General features: G+C 38.2%; 2 protein-coding genes across 2 annotated transcripts in view; one reads left to right on the top strand and one right to left on the bottom strand.

The window, feature by feature from the left end:
- Nucleotides 1-356: 356 nt before the first annotated feature.
- On the top strand, nt 357-7,229 carry LOC139712198 (low molecular weight phosphotyrosine protein phosphatase-like). Its single transcript, XM_071624038.1, has 5 exons — nt 357-406; nt 2,803-2,993; nt 3,811-3,872; nt 5,953-6,052; nt 7,045-7,229. The coding sequence occupies exons 1-5, from the start codon at nt 364-366 to the stop codon at nt 7,129-7,131; spliced, it is 483 nt and encodes a 160-aa protein (XP_071480139.1). The 5' UTR covers nt 357-363; the 3' UTR covers nt 7,132-7,229.
- Nucleotides 7,230-14,354: 7,125 nt separating this feature from the next.
- Nucleotides 14,355-19,247, bottom strand: part of LOC139712215 (2-amino-3-ketobutyrate coenzyme A ligase, mitochondrial-like) — a 65,546-nt gene continuing 60,653 nt past the window's right edge. The window contains exons 9-10 of the mRNA XM_071624053.1: nt 15,129-15,252; nt 14,355-14,461 (exon numbers count right to left, since the gene is read on the bottom strand). Coding sequence (XP_071480154.1) covers nt 14,355-14,461; nt 15,129-15,252 — 231 coding nt within the window. The remainder of the gene's footprint in view (nt 14,462-15,128; nt 15,253-19,247) is intronic.

Below are 19,247 nucleotides of genomic sequence, written 5' to 3'. Positions count from 1 at the left end.
CATAATTCCCTTTCTTTGTCTGTTGCACTGTATGATCTTCCCCAAAGAGAAGAAGAGTTCTGTAACTCGGGATCACGCGTACTATCTGCAGAATTGGTTTAGCGGTTCCACCGTGTATAGGGCCTACAGGTAAAATCATACGACGTCAATCATAAGGGCAGAGGTTACCGAAATGTCCCCGTCGCCGCACCGCGGCGGCGTGATCAGATCCAGAGCCTTTTTTTGCGACCGCGAACTGCTTCCATTTAATCACGGGCCACCGCTCGCTACAACGTCCGAAAATAATTTCTGGCAATTTGGAAGCCCAGAATCGCATAGTTTGTTATCAGTTCTCTCGTAAAGACTTGATACTTTCTCATAAACATGGCTGTTGCAGCGAATAAATCTGTCCTGTTTGTGTGTTTAGGTGAGTAAATGCAGAAAGTTGCAGAAACGTGAAATGCTGGAACTAGTCCCATACCTGGATTTTTATGTTGGTCGTAAAACGTAATTTGGCAGCCCGTATTTTTTGTAGGATAGGGCCTACACAATTCTCAAAACAGATGTGCAGAGTTTCTAAAGCATGTTAGGGCCTGCTTCATGTCCTGTGTAGTAAACTTATACCGGTACTGTAGAGCTGTCTAGATGTCTTTCGGTCATCTTATTCTTAATCTTAATGCTGCACAAAATCGTTAGATTTTTAAATTTGGAAATTATTTTTCAATTTAGAAGACTTTGTCTTTGTTCTCTATAATCTAGACTTTGTAGGAGAGTCTAACGTTAGATTCTATGGATCTGATTGGAGCTTGCATTCAGAATCATCCATATGATCAGATGATGATAAAGGTATCCATGGCTTTATGCCATTACTACTAGAGTCTAGTTCAGTTCGGGAAACCCACTCACAAGGGGGGGGGGGGGGGGGGGGCCTCATAAGTAACCCGTCCCCCTTATAAGTAACCCCGTCCCCCTTATAAGTAACCCCCAGGGCACCCCTTATAAGGAGTCTCCACGCTTTTTTGCAATGCAACGCGAAAATGAAAGGACTGCGGCAATTCGCTTGATTATGTCCATAAAGCTTCATAAGTTTCCTAGTTACTCACCAAATTTGAGCAAAATCGGTTCGAGGCATCATATCTAAAATCATGGCTAAACCACCTGAATGAACGAAAGTCTCCGTACTCAGTCGCCACGTCTGCACTCAAGCATTGCTGCGCCGCCGCGCCTGGCGACACTCGCGCCAGTAATCGCTCGCATTTCAGCATTCGCATGGGTCGTTTGACATCGCATTTAAATCCATGATTTTAGATATGATGCCTCAAACCGATTTTGCTCAAATTTCGTGAGTAACTAGGAAACTTGTGAAGCTTTATGGACATAATCAAGTGAATTGCCGCAGTCCTTTCATTTTCGCGTTGCATTGCAAAAAAGCGTGGAGACTCCTTATAAGGGGTGCCCCGGGGGTTAATAAAGGGGGACGGGGTTACTTATAAGGGGGACGGGTTACTTATAAGGAGGGGCCCCCCTTGTGAGTGGGTTTCCCGAACTGAGTTAGGTAGGTAGGTAATGACAATGCCTTGCCCAGTTTGCAACCCAGGTTGAGGATGTGGCTAAAATTGGAATGGGCGTGGTTGTTTTGGCCTCTAATTATACCCCTTTTCCAAGTTTTATGCTAAGCAAAAGGGGGTCCTGAGCTGAGAAGCTTCCTATAGCAGCCTCAAACAGCCTTTCCGCGCAGTATACACAGACAGAATTCTGAAAGGGAGATCCAGCTAACATTGCCAGCTAACATTGAATAAACCAGCCAGCTTTCATGACTAATCGCCGCTGATAAACGCAATGCCACACAACGTGCACACTTTCGCACTCGATCACATTTGTGGCTATGTAAGACATAAAAAAAAAAAAAAAAAAAAAAAAAAAAAAAAAAAACCTGCACCATGTATCAGAGGGAAACTTGCATGGTATATACGATTATTGTGGGAATTGATTCAGGCCTGCTAGACTCTAGAGTGAAACCAGCCAGCGCGGTATAGACAAGAGACCACAACTGTTTTTACAAGTGGGCTGTTGAAACTAATCAGTGGGGGTCTGAAACCTGCAGGCAGTATTTTAAACAGGGTGAAAGTTTTACTATATTCTGTGAAACACAGGGAGGTAGAATTCTTTTCCAGTACCGGTAGGCTATCTGCAAGGCCTGCTGCCTAGTCTTTGTGACTTTTCCACCGTCAACAACTTGAATCCCAATCAAATTATTTCTTTGAATTAAATAGAATTTTAACAAAAGAACCGATTTGAATTTTTTTTTTTTTTTTTTTGCATTGCAATACATGTAGCACACAGATTTCTCCCTGAAAGCTCTTTAGGATCCTTCTGTCTCTGATTTGAGTGTATCTATGTCAATGTATCTATGCCCTGTATCTATTGATTGTTCTAGTATACTACCCAACTATTGAATACTGTTTTATTTCTCTCTTAGAGGCAGGAAATGCTACAATTAAATAATTAAAAATTTAAGATAATTGAAATTTGCAGCCAACTAGCCATATATGTGATATTATGAACAGTTTCCAAATGATTTCAATGCCCATGTGTTCCATTCTAAAGAGATAACAGTCATCTGCTAAGCCCTGATGGTTGCTTGCATTTGTTAGCCTGTGGAATTCCCAGGGTGGCAGTACTAAATTAACATGGAATAAACTGTTAGTTTGGGGTGGTTTTTTTTTTCCTCATTCAATGTACCATACTTACATTGAATCACAAGTTCCTTGGATTCATCAATCACAGTCTGAATGGTTAGTCCTCGTTTTGTTCTTTCTACAGGGAATATATGCAGATCAGTTACGGCAGAGGCACTGTTCCAGGAGATGGCGGAAGAGAAGGGCTTTGCCTCGGACTGGAGGATCGACAGTGCTGCCACCTCAACGTACGAGATCGGCAGCTTGCCGGACAGTCGCACCAACGATACGCTGGAGAAGAATCAGCGGAAACGAAGCAAGCACATCGCCCGACAGGTAAAGATCATTGTTCTGCCTGATGATCACTCATAATTTATGGGAATCTTTAAATTAACTCTGCAGCATGGGGAAAAATAAGTTGTATGGCCCTGAAACGATTTGAGTTTGTTGTTTTCCCTCTCTCTTCCTTGAAATACAATATCTTTGAGACACTTTAAAAGCTGTTATTTTGATGGACAGACATTTTCGAAAAAAAGTTAGGAAAGACAATCTAGTTCTGTGCATTGCATTTTTGTTCTTTCTTTCTTTTGTGTTTGAAAAGCTCTTATGAAAATATGAATTGATGTGCATTTCAATGTAGCAAGTATGATAGTAATTGCACCACAAATTCTTTCAACAGAAGACTTGAATTTTACATTTATAGTTGATTTCCTGATTACTTGTCCTTTATTAAGATTTTTTTTATTGCTATGTTGTACTCTTCCCCCCCCCCCCCCCCACTGAGAAAAAAAATGAAAATAAAGAATAAAAGTGTGTACAATTCTTGTCACTGTATCCCTAAAAATGTGTGTATTCAAAGTACTGTGTCATGCACTGAGAGTCAGACAGTTACAGGTAAACATTTAAACTTGCATACCAGCCTGCCCGATTGATCACTTGTGTAATGTGTTCATGACTTCTTGCAAAACTGTGATTTCATACACATGATTTTTGTATCATATGTTTGTTATCAGACAAACAAAATTATTTGTTTTAAGAATTCTGGAGCCCAGTGTGGTTTGCATTTCACCAATGTATACTTCTCCCATGTATAGCATTTCACCAATGTATACTTCTCCCATGTATACTTCACCCTTTACCATTCTCTTTTCAGATCACCAAGAAGGATTTTACTGATTTTCACTACATCTTTGGCTTCGACAGTAGTAACATCAGGTAAGGGTCAAAGTTGTTCAAAGGTCCTTTCACTTGGCTATGTGTTTACATACCACAAACTGACTGGGGCCCTCTTGCAGAAGACAGACATGGATCATCGTATGACTTTTATTCCCAACCAAGCTTGACATAGGGCCATAGATTGAAGGCAATGCATCATTGTATTCTCCTAATTCTTGCAAATACTGGTTTTGTTAAATATATACGGGGGTATTCATATCTAGCCTCTTTCTTTCATTTTCTACATGATTCTTCTCTCTCTGACTAATGGCACGAGTGCAGCATGCACCATGTGCAGGATTACTAGAACAGGATAAAAAACAGATACGGGAGGTTAAATGTATTGGTTGTAGACCTATGCAGGAATGTAGAATTGGAAAGGCCAGTGGAATCATAACAGAACTAATTTTTTCTCGTTTATAATAATTTACGGTGGTTTCAGTTTAAAGTACTTAATAGAATTTTATATACAAATAAAATGTTGAATAGAATTGGACTGATTGATAGAAAAGAATGTTTGTTTTGTAATACGTATAATGTTGAAACTTTAATACATTTTTTTTTTTTGAGTGAGTGTCAATATGTTGATAGATTGTGGGTTGAAGTAACAGAATGGATTTATGTTAATCCTGGGTTAGAAATATCATTTACATTGGAAGATAAATCATTTGGTTTGAGGTATTAACAATTCAGCATTGAATTGTATCACTGTGCTTGTGAGATATGAAATGTATGTTTGTAAAATAAAAGTACTAAGTAATTCCTCCTTTAGGGAATATTATGAAAAGGAAAAATTTGTTGCAAGAAATAATCGTAAGCTACAAGGCTTGGTGTTGCAGAAAAAATGGTGTCTGTTTTGAGAGACACGTGTTCTCTTGATATTTATGATATGATGGTTTGAATCATGACAATATGTGACCCACTACAACAAAATGGTCCTAAAGTCGTGCACGGTCGAAGCCGTGAAAATCGAGTTTGAAGTTAGAGCATCAAAATTGGTCAAAACTTACGATTTTCTGAATTTGACATATTATTAGAGTCTGACATGTCTTCTATCATCTGTCGAAATTTTGAAGAAAAATGATGAAAGGAAAGACCACAAAATAGCGTTTTTCTGGGCCATGTTTTTTTGGCGTTTCAACGAAGCAGAAACTGGTTCGAACATTTGGATTGAGCGCCACACATAGGCTCCGCCCCTAACAACAACCAGAGTGATCTCATTGGTCAGTTTGCTGCTTGCCGCTAACCGAAGCGTGAAGCTCGCACACTGCCCAGTCGACTGGTGCGTGCGGGCGGGTTGCGCTATGCCTAGCCGCTTCTCCTGACATCCTGGTCACTGATTGGTCGGTGAGGAGACCGCCGACGCTGTGTTTGAATGAGCATTTCGGGGGTTGCTAGGGCTTAACTTCTATTGTCCGGAGGTGAATACTGACTTGCGTGTCTCTTGATTGTGATTGCGTCGCAAGGAGAACTTTTAGGGCGCTTTTCTCGAAACAGTGATTTCCCAGATGTCTTGACATGCTCTCTTTTAAACATCGATATCTCCGCAGCGGATTATTTTTATAAGACGTGTTATATATCAATTGAAAGCAGAAAGATTAGGGAATTGTGTCATGCAATTTTCAAATAATCGACCTCGCCCGACTTGAGGATCATTTTGTTGTAGCGGGTCACATATTTCATTGCCTGTTTTATGTATTACTTTGTTTGAAATATTATGATGTATTATGTGTTTTGATGACTGCATGTTTGATGTAGAATACTGTATACGCTAAATATTTCGCGAGGTTTTTACTTTGGCGAATTTTGCGAGTCAGGTGCTATTCGCAAAATTGAAGAGGCGCGAAAATATGGACTCTGATCCCGATGTGAATGTAACGTATACATACATCTACACTTCTCTGTTCAGTACAGGACTCCATGATCGCGAATTTAACCACTCGCGATGTCGTCGGGAATTCCGAATTCGCGAAAGTTTAGACTCGCGAAATATATGGCGTATACAGTAATAAATAACCCAGTGGGGAAAAAAATTATTCCTCTTTTCCTTCCTTCTAATTCTGTTTACTCACCTCTTTAGCAATATCAACCGAGTGAAGCCAAGCTCCAGTAAGTCTGAGGTGCTGCTCATGGGGAAGTACGGCAAGAATGGAAATGAGATCGTGCAAGACCCGTATTATGTAAGTTATCAGCCTTTAGGGGAAAACATTTAGTCTTGTCTCCAGTGTTTTGTCTCTTAGATTTTGATATTCTTTTCTTTTACTTATTTTCATTTTCATGTGTAGTATTCTTTCCAGTCTTTTGCAGATTCCACCAGCAATATGTGACTTTTTTTTTCGCATAGATTTAGGCAGCCATGATTATCTTGTGTGTGTGTGTGTGTGTGTGTGTGTGTGTGTGTGTGTGTGTGTGTGTGTGTGTGTATTGGATCTCTTTCATAAACATTTGGTGTATGTGTGCAGTGCACATGTCTATTGTTTTTGTTGCTTTTGTGTTTGTTGGTTGGGGGAGTGGGGTCGGTGGTAGAGACTTGTAAATTGTGGGGAGTTGAGACTAGTGCATTCTGATTCTTCCTTTGTCATCTACAGTCTATCTCTCTCTCTCTCTCTCTCTCTGTCTCTTTCTTCTTACCCTTGTCTTTCTTCCTCCTGTAATAGTTCACTTTGTGTCCCCCCCCCCAAAAAAAAAAAAAAAAAATCACATCTCACTTGATCTCCCCACCTTCCCTTGTACATCTCTTATATTGAGCTTGTATGTGCTGCAGTTCATAGTGATGCAAGAAAAGCTTTAATTGTAACACTTTGGGGGCTTTCTGGTATATATAGTGAGATATATTAATCAAAACTGCATAAATCAGGGGGAGGGGGAATAGTCGCCAATTTGAAGGATTAACAATGAATTTGGAGGTTGTGAGTAACCCAAATAGTAATAGTGCAACCCAGATGAACAATGGAATAAGCAAAGATGAGGCTTAAATCAAAGAAGTTTTCAATTCTCTCTCATAGAATACTGTAAAATTACGATAAAACAGATACAGCATCAAATCCAAAGATGAGTGATTTCTGTTGATTTGACTGGTCAATGGCTAAGCGTTCATCTCTGAGGAAGTAGACAAAATAAGAATGAATCTGAATGAAGAATTTTTTTCTCTGTTTTCATTCACATTTGGCAGTACGATCAAGCGGCCTTCGACACAATGTACGAGCAGTGTGAGAGGATGGTGAAGGCTTTCATCGCTGAAGTCGAGCCAGGAAAGTAAATCCCTGCAAAAGACTATCAAACGTGATATTGCCAAATTGGCAACATTGGTAGAGTTTGTGCATGCGGAAATGCTACCAGCTGCCTGTTGATGGTAGCATGGACTTGACTGATTGTAATCCTCTTGGAGAGTAGTGTAAGATTGTGCTAGACTCGAGTTTACCTGCCTGATAATGCTAAAAATCTTGAGTCATCCAATTATAAATCACCCTGCATCGTCTTCTGTGGAACCATTCATAACCTCAGCAACCAAGATATGCCAGGCAGATGGTCCTAAATCTATCCAGAATCAACCGAAATGCCACTGGACCACCTCCTGCAGAGCCATCCTAACCAACACCAATTAACCCATTGACGACGGACTGATTTTGCTACAACACGCATTTCCCATAGACACTTGCCCGAGTATACTCAGGACTCGTCTTCAACGGGTTAATGCAAAGCAGTTACATTTTCCAGAATCAAAGCCGGAATTAGTGATGAGATGAGAACTCTACCTACCCATCATCAATCAACCAGTTACTGTACCAGCCTATAGACAGGAGAAATCACCCAGAGTGTGGAATTACCAACCAGTGTAACTAAGCTTGCCAATACAATACAGCCAGGTGTATTGTGAGCTAACAAGTTGCAGAGAATATTGTCATCAGCCTTAGTATTATGTGTATGTATATTGAGGTACCGGTTCGACTGTGGAATATCTAGAAGTATTATCTACAGTAGGCGTTTTCACATCAGCCCTATGTTTCGAAATAGCGCACTATTTTACTGACTATTTTCTGCGAAAATATCTCGAGCTTGGATTTTTATCGGGCTGATGTGAAAACGCCTAGTGTGTATCAAACTGGAAGCTAAAGTTACTGGCTAATTTGATCTGATCTCCAGTATTTTGATCATGGTTTCAATATAGACCTGTATGTGTGCCAGAATTGTAATGGTTAGCAAGTTATTTTATGACGATCATTTGCACATCTGCGATGTTATATACTGTAGACCCGAGTTTCTCAACATTTTTTAACCTGATGTCAACTTTAGCTCCTTCAAAGTTTTTTTGAAGCTCAGTTACATGTGTATGGACAAAATACAAAAATCTTTTTGTCATTTTCACTTTAGGAAGACATAGCAGCCTACTGGTTGAGAAGCACTGCCGTAGACCGTGGTGGTGCGGTCGTTTACAGGTGAATCTATTGTGAGCTTGATTTAATTCCCATGTGGAGCAATTATTTCAGAGCAAGTTTTTTTCATTCATGCTGTTCCTAATACAATGTATAATTTCAATTTTCAATTCTATTTTCCGTAAATTCTGTTATTAAAAAGATAAAAACTAGAGAAGCACTCTGAGAGCGCAGACCTCCACCAAGCATGCAGCTCATTTCCATCACTGATCTTGTTCTTCCATAGAGACATTGGTGATTTCCCCCCATACACACTTATAGCGTGCTGAAAGTGTTTTTAATGTGCTGAAAGTCGCCCGATTTCCCAATATAGAAGCCTTTGTTACGTCATAAACCCTCAGCTGCAAGGCGTGCCTCGCCCTAGCAGAAACTAGAGCACACATGCAAACCTCAAATATGCGCAGCCTGAACTCCCAAGTTTATTGACCCTATCTGCCAAATATCATAAATCCTTCATAAATTCCCCCAAAATTCTCGGATCACTACAAAAGTTAATCGTTTGTTACTTGTTTCATTCTCAACCTTTCCTGCAAGTTTCATCCCAATCCGCTAACTACTTTTTGAGTTATTTTGCACACGGACAAACTAACTAACGAACAAACAAACAAACCACTGGTAACAAAAACATAACCTCCTCCCTTGGCGGAGAAAATAAAATGAATATTCATACCAGAAAATGCTGGGGTAAAGATGATAGTAGAAGCATCTGTTGAAGTAGTGTTTACACTGGAGAGGCTACCCTTGTTTAAGTAAAACTCTCTTCGTTATGTTGTTTGCAGACTTAAGGCAGTATTTAATTTCAGATAGATTTCCCTGCCAGATATCAATGACTAGTAACTAAAAAAATGTGTTTGTTTGTCACTTGATTCAAAATCAAAATCTATGTTTAAATGTATTTTATAACATACTCAATCCACAGTCAGATAAGCAAACTGTTTTTTCTTTCGTTTCTTTTTCTCTTGAAGGGATCTTTTATTATTGCATTGTTGTTTTATTCTTCTATTTGTATGAATTAAACAAGTGTGTTCTTGGTTTATGCATGCAATTGAACTAAGTGTATGAAAAAGATGTGTGTTTTGGGCAGAAAAGTATCAGTACACCAAATGGAGACTGATTTTTTTTTTCTTTTTTGCTACAGTGGAGGAAAAGTAACAGATCAATGATAATTTGAACAAAATTGATAATGTAGCAACCATTTAAATGTCAGTTAATCATTGGACATGCTCAGTCAGCATTTAAATAATAAACAACAACAACCTGAAGTTGCTTGGCCTATCTTGGTAGGCCTACAGGTCCTGGCCTGGTCTTTAGCCTCTTTTCATTAGAGTGTGAAAGAAACATATCATTGTGTGCAGTATTTTTAGCTTATTTTTTGTTGAAGGTTACAATATATATTGAAATCACTATTTTCACATGAGATTGTGTGAATTGTCTATTAGTGAGCACAATGCCTCAAACAAAAATTTTAAAAATGTATGACATGAAGCTTGAATTGTGTGAATAAACTGGAAGTAGATAATGGCACAAATGGCTGATAAAGGGTCTATATAAATGATCACACAGACAATAAACATTTTATTATGGTCAAAGAGAAAAATACACTGACTGATTATGTTTTTTGAGTGTTTCCAATTATGGGTTTATTTGTTTGTGTTTGTTTTGGGTTCTTGTTTTTTTAATGTTGGTATACACAGTCAACCTTGACCTCGCATATTAGGCTAAAGTCGAATAGTTGCATAAGGCATAGGTCTTTTCAATTCAATTCAATTAAAATTCAAAATGATTTTATTTCCATATATAGTAATACAATATAATATACATAAGTCCCTTTTCTTTGTATTCTTTTGATTTTAACCCCTCAGAAGCCAAATTTTCTCTAAGTTGAAGCTATTTCTTCAGGCCAAATAGATTCGACTGAGGCAAGGTTGACTGTTCTTCTAAAAAATGTACAAGATGTACTTTCAAATAATTCAATATTTCATCAGGAAATGAATGAGTGAAAGCAGTTGAAACTTCAAAATTACATGTAGATGAAAGAATGTTCTTTCCTCCCAAAATATACATGCAGACTTTCGTTGTCTGGAATGCATCGAGCAAAATCAGACCATGCTAAAACACCAACACACAGTCACTGTGACAGAGAAAGCACCAAGTATGATCAATAGTCTGTCAAACCATCAGTAGTCTTAAGTTTTTATTATTACACAAGTCTCTCAATTCCAAGATAATCATGATTGCAAAAAGAAACAACAAAATGATCCCTCCAAACCCAACATTAATCATTTCCAGTATGGCAAAATAGAAATTACAAAATGAAAAGAAGAGAGAGATACACACACACACACACACACACACACAAAGACCAGATTCGAATTGCCGTATGGCTGTTGCCAACATAATGGACAAGGATTATTGTACACTCTGTTCGTAATTAACCAGTCAAACATTTCCAGAGACATTTTTAGCGGAAGATTTCCCGCATAACATTTGAGCTCTAATTTCTCCTGCTCTACCTGTGTTTCTCCCACTTAAAGGGATGGATAATTTTGATTTAGATGGAGATTCAGGTTTCCAACCTTACTGTGAGATAATGAGAAACCTCTTGTGAAATATGAAAGAGCACGTAATTCTAAGAAGTATTTGAAGTCTATTTGATGAGAATCAGTACCAGTATTGAAATGGCTGAAATAGCACAAGAGCAAAATAAAATACACTTCAAAGTCCTCATAAAATTCTATGTTTTTTGATATTTCATAAGTGCTTCTTTATTATCTCACAAAAAAGTTGGAAACGTGAAGCCCCCTCTCAACCAAATGTATACCATCCCTTTAAGATGTAAATGTTTCTTTTGCTTAGAATGTAGCTTTCTCCTTGTTTCTCCTTTCTGGATGGGAGAATCTCCCGTTTCGGAATATGCTCTGAGTTGGAGTCTCTGCAGTTTGATCACTGGATCAGACATACCAGCCTTTAAAGATGCATAGTGACACCAGGATAATCAAAAGTACTGTATTAAAGCTGTTATTTTCATGAGGGTTTAATTTCCACAAATTTCACAAATCACTATCAGACCCCGAATTCAGCAACGCGCAAAAATGTCACCTTAATGTTGGGTATTAGCACATGTGCGAGTACACAAGCCTCGGTGTCTAATTGCGAAAACAACATCTCGTAAAAATGTCTGTGACCTCATTTGCGAAAATATACGCACACGAAAATAACAGCTTATACAGCAATAGTGCAGAATTAACTTTCAGTGAGCTTTCACTACCCATTATGTATGTGGGCCTACAGAGCTATCTTACAATCGATGACAATTTTTTTTTGCTGTGTAATGCAACAACATCACAATAAGGCAAAATCTCCAAAGCTGCAATGGCTTATGCTCACAAAAGTGGGCCACGGTCGCCTTGAAGACATAAACGAAAACTGCAAATTTCATTCACAGGTTTTTCTACGGATACATGAATACATCTTCATTAAATGACGAAGAGTTCAAATATTTTCACACACACAATCTCTTTCTCTCTCTTTTCCTCTTTCTCTCTCTCTGTTAATCTCTTTCAATCTTTTACCTCTAATCCACCCAAATTCAAATTTTCCCACTATCACCTTAAAAAATATCCATCAAATGTCTTCTGGAGTGTTTCTACACAAACATGGTTAAAATTACACTTCCATGTTTCGACCCCAATACTGTCAGACATCATTTTACAGAATACACAATAATATATAACCCCAAGAAAGGGAGTGCACTGAGCATTACCACACTAGAACTTTAGCTCATGCATAGAGCAGATATGTCAGATTATGTCTTCCTAAAATCAAATACAAGTCTTATTAAATCAAGTGAACATTTACTTTTACATACTTAGAATGTTCATTGTTTCACACCAGAAGTTACAACACAATCAAGTTTCAAATTTTAAACTTATGTCGACCAACATTTCTTTCACGCACAGGAAGCCAGCACATCAATGCATGAAATTTTTGCATGACTTCACACATATTATAAGAACCATTCTTCCACAATAAGGATGCCAGAAGAAGCTGATTGTTCATTGGTGAAACTTTGCACAACATAAAGTTTCTAGTCGAGTTTCTGATCTATAAGAATTGGGAGGTTACAATTCAACTGGATGAATAGTAATCTACATCAGTTTTTTTTTTTCAAACAAAGTTTAAAATGAAAAATAGAAACATAACCTTATAATATTTCCAATACCCTGTGGAGAGCAGTAAGGGGTCAAAGGTGATAAGAACTAGTACACTTAGCACAAAATTCCCACTTAGCACAAAATTCCCTTTTGGAAATAAATATTCTCACTAGAAGGGGGGTTATGAAGTTTCAACCTCTGGGTCTGAAGAAGAAATAAAATAGCTTACTAAGGTGGCTATCAAACAACAATATTACAGATGTTTGTGCTGTGTGTGCAGATACTATGTATACAATGAATACAGTGTCACCTGACAATGCTTCTGTTCTGGGTTTAATATTACATCTGAAATACCATTACTACACAAGAAAACGTGTGACACACAATGTGTCAATCTAAGCCTCTGAAATGAAAGAAAAACAACTTGGATTTTCTGGAGATTTTGCATTCAGCAGTAGACTATTCTCACCATGGACCTTCTTGGTACTTGTAGGTCCATGCTTTAGTGAAGAAATTCTATTAAACAAGTAATAGCACATTACTCAGTAGCTAGGCTTCAGTAAAATTGTACACCAGACACAGCTTTGAAATGGCCCAAAATACTTTCAGCTTTGTGTTGTGTGTTTCTGGGAGTTCCAAAGTTACTATCAGGTGGAAAATTCTACTAATGCCCCTTGTAATGTGCATTTACTTGTGTAGCATTGACTTCTTGAAAGACAATAAAAGAAAAATGCATTTAACTTTTGACTTTTTCTGTGACCAAGCTTCTCAATCAAAGCCATTGACTTTGGGTTACAAGATGCCTTTGTGTTTAAGGCATTTACTTAAGAGGCAAAGGGTTAAATACTTATTTTGGTCAAATAAACCATGTCATTATTTTTTTTTCTTTTTTTGGCTTTATTTTATTCCAGTTGTCTTTTTTAGGGCTACTTATATAGTCTTCCATCCAAGTATGAAAGTGTGAAAAGTGGTATACCTGTAGACAGGAGGGAAGTAGCAGATATAAATAAATCTCAGCCATACCTTAAGCAATAGCCTCTTACCCTGCACGAAATCACTGACCACATGTTGCAATAATGGTACATGAGAAATAAATAGGTGAAAATGTTTCATCTTACAACTTGGGGTGTATACAATTTACACATCAGAAACACACTATCATGATACCCAACACTCTTAGTGAATTAAGTTTACACAACTTCAGACTGAACTTCAGACTTCCAGATTTTTTCCGTCTCTGAGGGATTTTTACAGATAGTCATCCTTTGCCAACCTCCAACAATCGATGCTTAAGCTGGGTGTGATGGCAATGAGTATCATTCTTTGCCCCAATAAGTGTGAATGACCAGGGGCCCGTTTCATAGAACTTGTCATCAGTGACAACTGTCACATTTCTATGACAAATTTGCTCTCAGCCAATCAGATGCAAGGATTTCAGTAGCTTGTCACATCTATGACAACTTGTCACTGATGACAAGTATTATGAAACGGGCCCCAGGTTGCTGGATGAACAGAGTGAGAGAGGATAGAATGGAAGAGAGTGCTTGCTTGGTTTCAAATGGTGGGAAGGAGGGGGGGGGGGGATTAAAAAAAGAAAAGTGAAGAGGACAAGATGGATAAGCTCTTCATAGGAAGAAGGGTGTATATTTAGGATCGTTGGACAAACCACGCCCTCAACACCATAGAAGGAAGAATGATATGTGGTGCTGGATGGACAAAAGATGTGTGTTTTGGTTTATTTGTTTGTTTGTTTGTTGGTTGGTTGGTTGGTTGGTTTTTGGAGGGTAGAGTGAGAGGAGATAGAATGGAAGGGAGTGTCAGCTTGGTTTCAAATGGTGGAAAGTAGGAGGGGTGTTCAAAAAAGAGAAGTGAAGGGGTCAAGGAGGATGAGCTCTTCATATGACTCCAAGCTGCTTGCCGACATCAATGAAGGCCTCGGCGCACTGGTCAATCTCTTCCTCAGTGTGGGCAGCTGAAATCTGCACCCTGATTCTGGCAAGACCTGATGGACAAATGAACAAGAAAAATTAAAATAAATGAATAAATCCAGGAGCAGATATCAACCATATACAAGCTCAACAGCTATGTTTATGACATTTTGATGCAAAAATTCATACAAAAGATCAAAAATTCATACAAAAGATAAAAAATTGCAATGTTACTATCGCCAGTTCATGCATTCTGAAGAAAGATTACAGAAAAAAAAAATGCAACTCAGCTTCAAGAGATGCCTCAGTTTTCAAACAGACATAATCATATCACCTTCAACTTTGACAAAATATCAAAAAATGGAGAAAAAAATCACCATAAAGTAGCCACATCAGTTCTCATCTTCCCCCCCCCCCCCCCACCCCCCTTATGGAGGAGGGGGAGGAAAGGGGTGAATAAACACTGGACTGTCTTCTCAATTGGCACAGGATAGAGTAACAGGCAACAAAGACTTGAAGAAGAACCAGAAAGATCCCGATTCAAGATGAACTTAGTCCCACAGTTGTCAACCCAAGGGCATGTCGAGATCCAGTGCTGCTGATCTAGTCATATGTCAGCAGTTTCATTTTGTTTGATCACCTGTCTATACTTATACAGTGATTAGCAAAGGGGATCTGTTACAATGGTTATGGATGATGAAAAATAAAAGAATCCCCAAGGTGAAGAGCAGAGTGGCATACCTTTTGGGACGACGGGGTAGCTGAAGCCGATGACGTAGATCCCCCTGGCCAGCATCTCCTCAGCAAACTTCCCAGCCAGACTGGCCTCCCCCAGCATGATGGGACAAATGGGATGGGTCTTGCCCTGGTGGTATTATTAGAAAGTTTAGAGAAATTAGAAAGTCTGTTTGGTTCACACCCCTAACTGTATGATGCAGACACTATATTTGATGACATGAGATCAACCGTGAACAACTGTCTTGCATTACGCACAGAATTGTTGTTTTCCCTGATAGGTATGTCCTCGGATTTACATGAAATGAATCAAAGCTAACTATTGTATCAAGCAGTGGTGCCAACTTCTACAGACCAAAAAATATACAGGCTCAGAGCACAAAAATAAAAATTTTAACGGAAAAAGTTTGGATAAAATGGAAATAAAAATAACAGCGAGGGATGCTCAGACGAAATATGTTTAATCTCATATATTACAAAATAATGAAAATAAATTAAAAAGCATTCTGCATTTCAAATAACAGGAATCTTCTTTTTTTCTTCTTTTTTTTTTGAAGAAGGGAAATTATATTAAGTTTGATAAATAAACATACTTGTTTCTGCTTAAAACAAGCTGTGGCTTATGACAATGCACACTGCTCCCACATTGATAAAAGATAACTGACACATAACTATACATTATAACCATTGACTGGTCACTGAGTAGGCCCATTCTATAGAACAACTTTATTTGAATTCTTCTTTTTTTAATCTTGTTACTATGGCAACCCTTTACTATCCATACATTGCAACATTAACAAAATACATCTTGGAATGCACAATCTATATCATTGCAGACACATATAAGGTAAGTCAATTGCCAAAAATTTGAAAAAGTACTTTGATACACAAAATTTGCAACAGACCCAACTAAATGACTGCCTTAACACACTGATTTCTATACCTCTTTCAGACTTCAATTGGTGAGGGTATACAAATCATAAAAGAGGGGGGAATAAAGTGAATAGTGAAGAGTCCAATGGTTGGCTTTTAACCAAACACAACCCGCATCGGACTGGTACAATTCCATACAAAAAGAAAAAAAAATAGATAAGTAAAAATAGATTAAAAATCAATCTCACTATAGAGCACAGAACTGGTTGAAAAACTGTTATAAATCATGGAAATCTATTGTCACTGTCGATGTGGTGACTGCACATACAGTGCACTCATCAATAATACACTTTTTTTTTCCGTTTTCAAAAGTTACCCCTCCTCACCCACCAAATAAAAAACACACACATTCACAATTGTGTTTACAGACTGCTTCACAGACAAAACCTTTCTTGTAAATGTGATCGCTATCCAAAAAGGTTATTTCAATGCTGCCTATAGAGGGCGAGCTAAATAATATTATCACAAAGACTAGATTTCGCTGCTCCTTCGATCCATTGCTGCTCATATGCTCCCAATGAGCCATGTCTGCAATGAGGAGTGAGCTTAAACGTTCGCTATCGTTTGCATGTGATTTTCTTTGTCCACGAATTTTCCTGTTTGGATCTGCATCATATCTCTAGGTCTCTTTCTTGCATATTGTCAGTGGTAAATCGTGCGTGCAACGAACCTTTAGCACAATTCTTCTATGATCAGAAGCGAATCAATCCGGCCTCAAATACCTGACATCAGGGACCTGTTTTGAACTGCACATGAGCATTTCGAATTAGCCACTTTGTCTATACAGCACTTTGTGTCCATGGTATTCAGTACAATGGCATACAGACTGAATACATGTATTTTGGTTGTAGTCTGCTTCCTGGGGGCATGTACCAGTACTGCAAGTACTAAAAAGCAAGGAATACAACTCATAAAACTTGCAACAGACAAGAAAGACCACAAAATATGTGATGTGGCAAATCTGAGAGCCAACTTGAGTCTTCCTGGCAATGAGAGCTTGAGCATCCACTTATTTCGCTGGTCTGTACTCTGCGAAGGATCAGAAATCAGACTGGTAAAAAATACGTACTGTGATGTTCACGTGGATAAATGCGGCATGTGCAAACACCTAAGCGTCACAATGACAGAAACCCCGTCATGGGGCGAAATCATGATATCCCAGAGGGAGTTGCAAAAAAATCACCAAACAACCTGGAAACTGGAAGTCTTGTCAGAGGACGGTCAGATCACCATAGAGGACACCATCGACATCAGTGTGGTAAGTAAGATCAAGACAACATTGAAGTCGAGATGTGTCATATAAGCAAGTGCACCGCATGTACGCAGAATTATACAGTGTGAACTGCAGGTCGGATATATATACAGCCAACCTTGCATGTCAACATCGCATAATTTGACAACTCCCCTCAATCAATACAGCAGAAAAGTACTGATTTTCATCTTTGTTACTAAAATCTCTTCTTGGTTGATATTCATTAGTCAACATTTAAATGATTCTTTCAGAAAAATCAGACAATCCACTCAAAATTAATACTTAAAAGTTTAGGTGATGAGAGAGCTGGATCAGAAGACTACCATAAATCATGACATCATATGTGACTGTGCACCTCAAAACGAACATAAAGTCACACACACTGATTTTGCGTGAGGACTGAAAATAAGTGAAATGGGTCAACCTAGTCGAAATTTACTTTTTTATATTTTCTGAAAGAGCGGGTCTTATTTTACATTATGCTAAAATTTGGTATCATAAAACGGGCAGGAAAGTGTGTTTTTTTAGCAGTTTATCTCGAACATTTTTGGTAGAATAGCGTGATTAGGTGTGTCTTTAAAATCCGTTTTTCATTTCTGAAAAACCTTGTCCACACTCTTCACTTTCAACTCTAATAACTTTTGAAAGGATAGTGCTACTGCTTTGAAGGTAGACATTAATTATGGACAGAATGTGTTAATGAGGCATGCTTAATTTCAATTTAATCTGATAATCCCTTCATTGTTGTTACTCTGGTGGTTTACTTCCTGTTTTTTTGTCCCATTCATTGCACAGCCAGCACGGTTTGGTAAAGATTAAGCGTTTGAATAGACACTGTACTTTTGAGCCTCTTTTCTCAGTTCACACTTTTCCTGAGTTTGTGCTTTCTTTCCATTATTTAGATAGGTTAGGAGAGTCCATTTGATTTGAGTTATACATTATTTTAAAGCTTAAAATCTGCTCTTTCAGACTATGGTCTTAACTAAAAATTCATGTCTGGTGACTTTTTGTTTGTTTTGAGGTGCAGGGTCACATATGCACTTCAATATAAAGAAAATTCCACAAAATATCAATCATTTCAAATATGAAAAGTACACAGTCATTCCCTAGACTTATCACTGACATGTCTGTCAAGGATAGTATCATCCCCCAATCCTGCTTCATGAAAAACTAGAAATGTCGCTATGGCGACTGATGCCTCCGCCATAATGCATGATTCTCCCAATAGGCGTATAGTACAATGTCTTCACAATGTGTGACCCATGACAGTTTCACGTAACTGGCAAAGTATTGAAATGACAGGTTTGTCAGAAATGTCTTGAACTGGGTTTGCTTTAATTTTCTAAGAGTGCAGGTACACATATTTGGGGAATTGAGAATTTTTACTTGAATTCTGACAGACCTTTTTATAAGTTTATGCATTGAGTAATTTCCAAGGTATGAAGAAAGAGTGTAATGACGGTACAAAATTGATTTTTGGTTTTTTTTGTTTTTTTTGGGGGGGGGACATTGAAACCTGGCCTTTGACCCTTAACCTTTGACCTTTGACCTTCTGGTTGGAAATTTCCAAGAGAATCTCCATTAGGTAATGCATGTAATAAGTTTTGAAACTAATAATGCAAGCATTGCATATACTAGTATATGAGGGAAATAGTAAAATTTTGAGGAGTTGACCTTGACCTTTGACCCCTGACTATTAACCCATGACCCCTAAATTCCCTAGATAATCCCTGCCAGTCAGTACATGCGTATGTACCAAGTTCCACGAAGATACATTAAAACCATTTGCAAGAAAAGTGATATTGCAACATTTTCACCTAATCTTTGACCTTTTGACCTTTGACCTTATGATATGAAACTCTCTCTGGAGAATCTTTACGCAGTAGTACATGTCCACACCAAGTTTCAAGAAAATACCTTTGGGCATTGCATAGATATGG

The sequence above is a fragment of the Diadema antillarum genome, unplaced genomic scaffold (assembly GCF_040938485.1).
Source record: "Diadema antillarum isolate AM-2024a unplaced genomic scaffold, OU_Dant_1.0 seq00001773_RagTag, whole genome shotgun sequence".
Taxonomy (NCBI): Eukaryota; Metazoa; Echinodermata; class Echinoidea; order Diadematoida; family Diadematidae; genus Diadema; species Diadema antillarum.
The sequence above is the reverse complement of the archived record's forward strand: the minus strand, read 5'-3'. Positions and strand labels throughout refer to the sequence as shown.

What these genes read in the sequence shown, in the direction of transcription:
- LOC139712198 (XM_071624038.1), top strand. Translation starts at nt 364, where the DNA reads ATGGCTGTTGCAGCGAATAAATCTGTCCTGTTTGTGTGTTTAG. An exon ending in TGTCCTGTTTGTGTGTTTAG is followed by an intron (nt 407 to 2,802) that starts GTGAGTAAATGC and finishes TTCTTTCTACAG; the next exon opens with GGAATATATGCAGATCAGTT. An exon ending in TCGTGCAAGACCCGTATTAT is followed by an intron (nt 6,053 to 7,044) that starts GTAAGTTATCAG and finishes CACATTTGGCAG; the next exon opens with TACGATCAAGCGGCCTTCGA.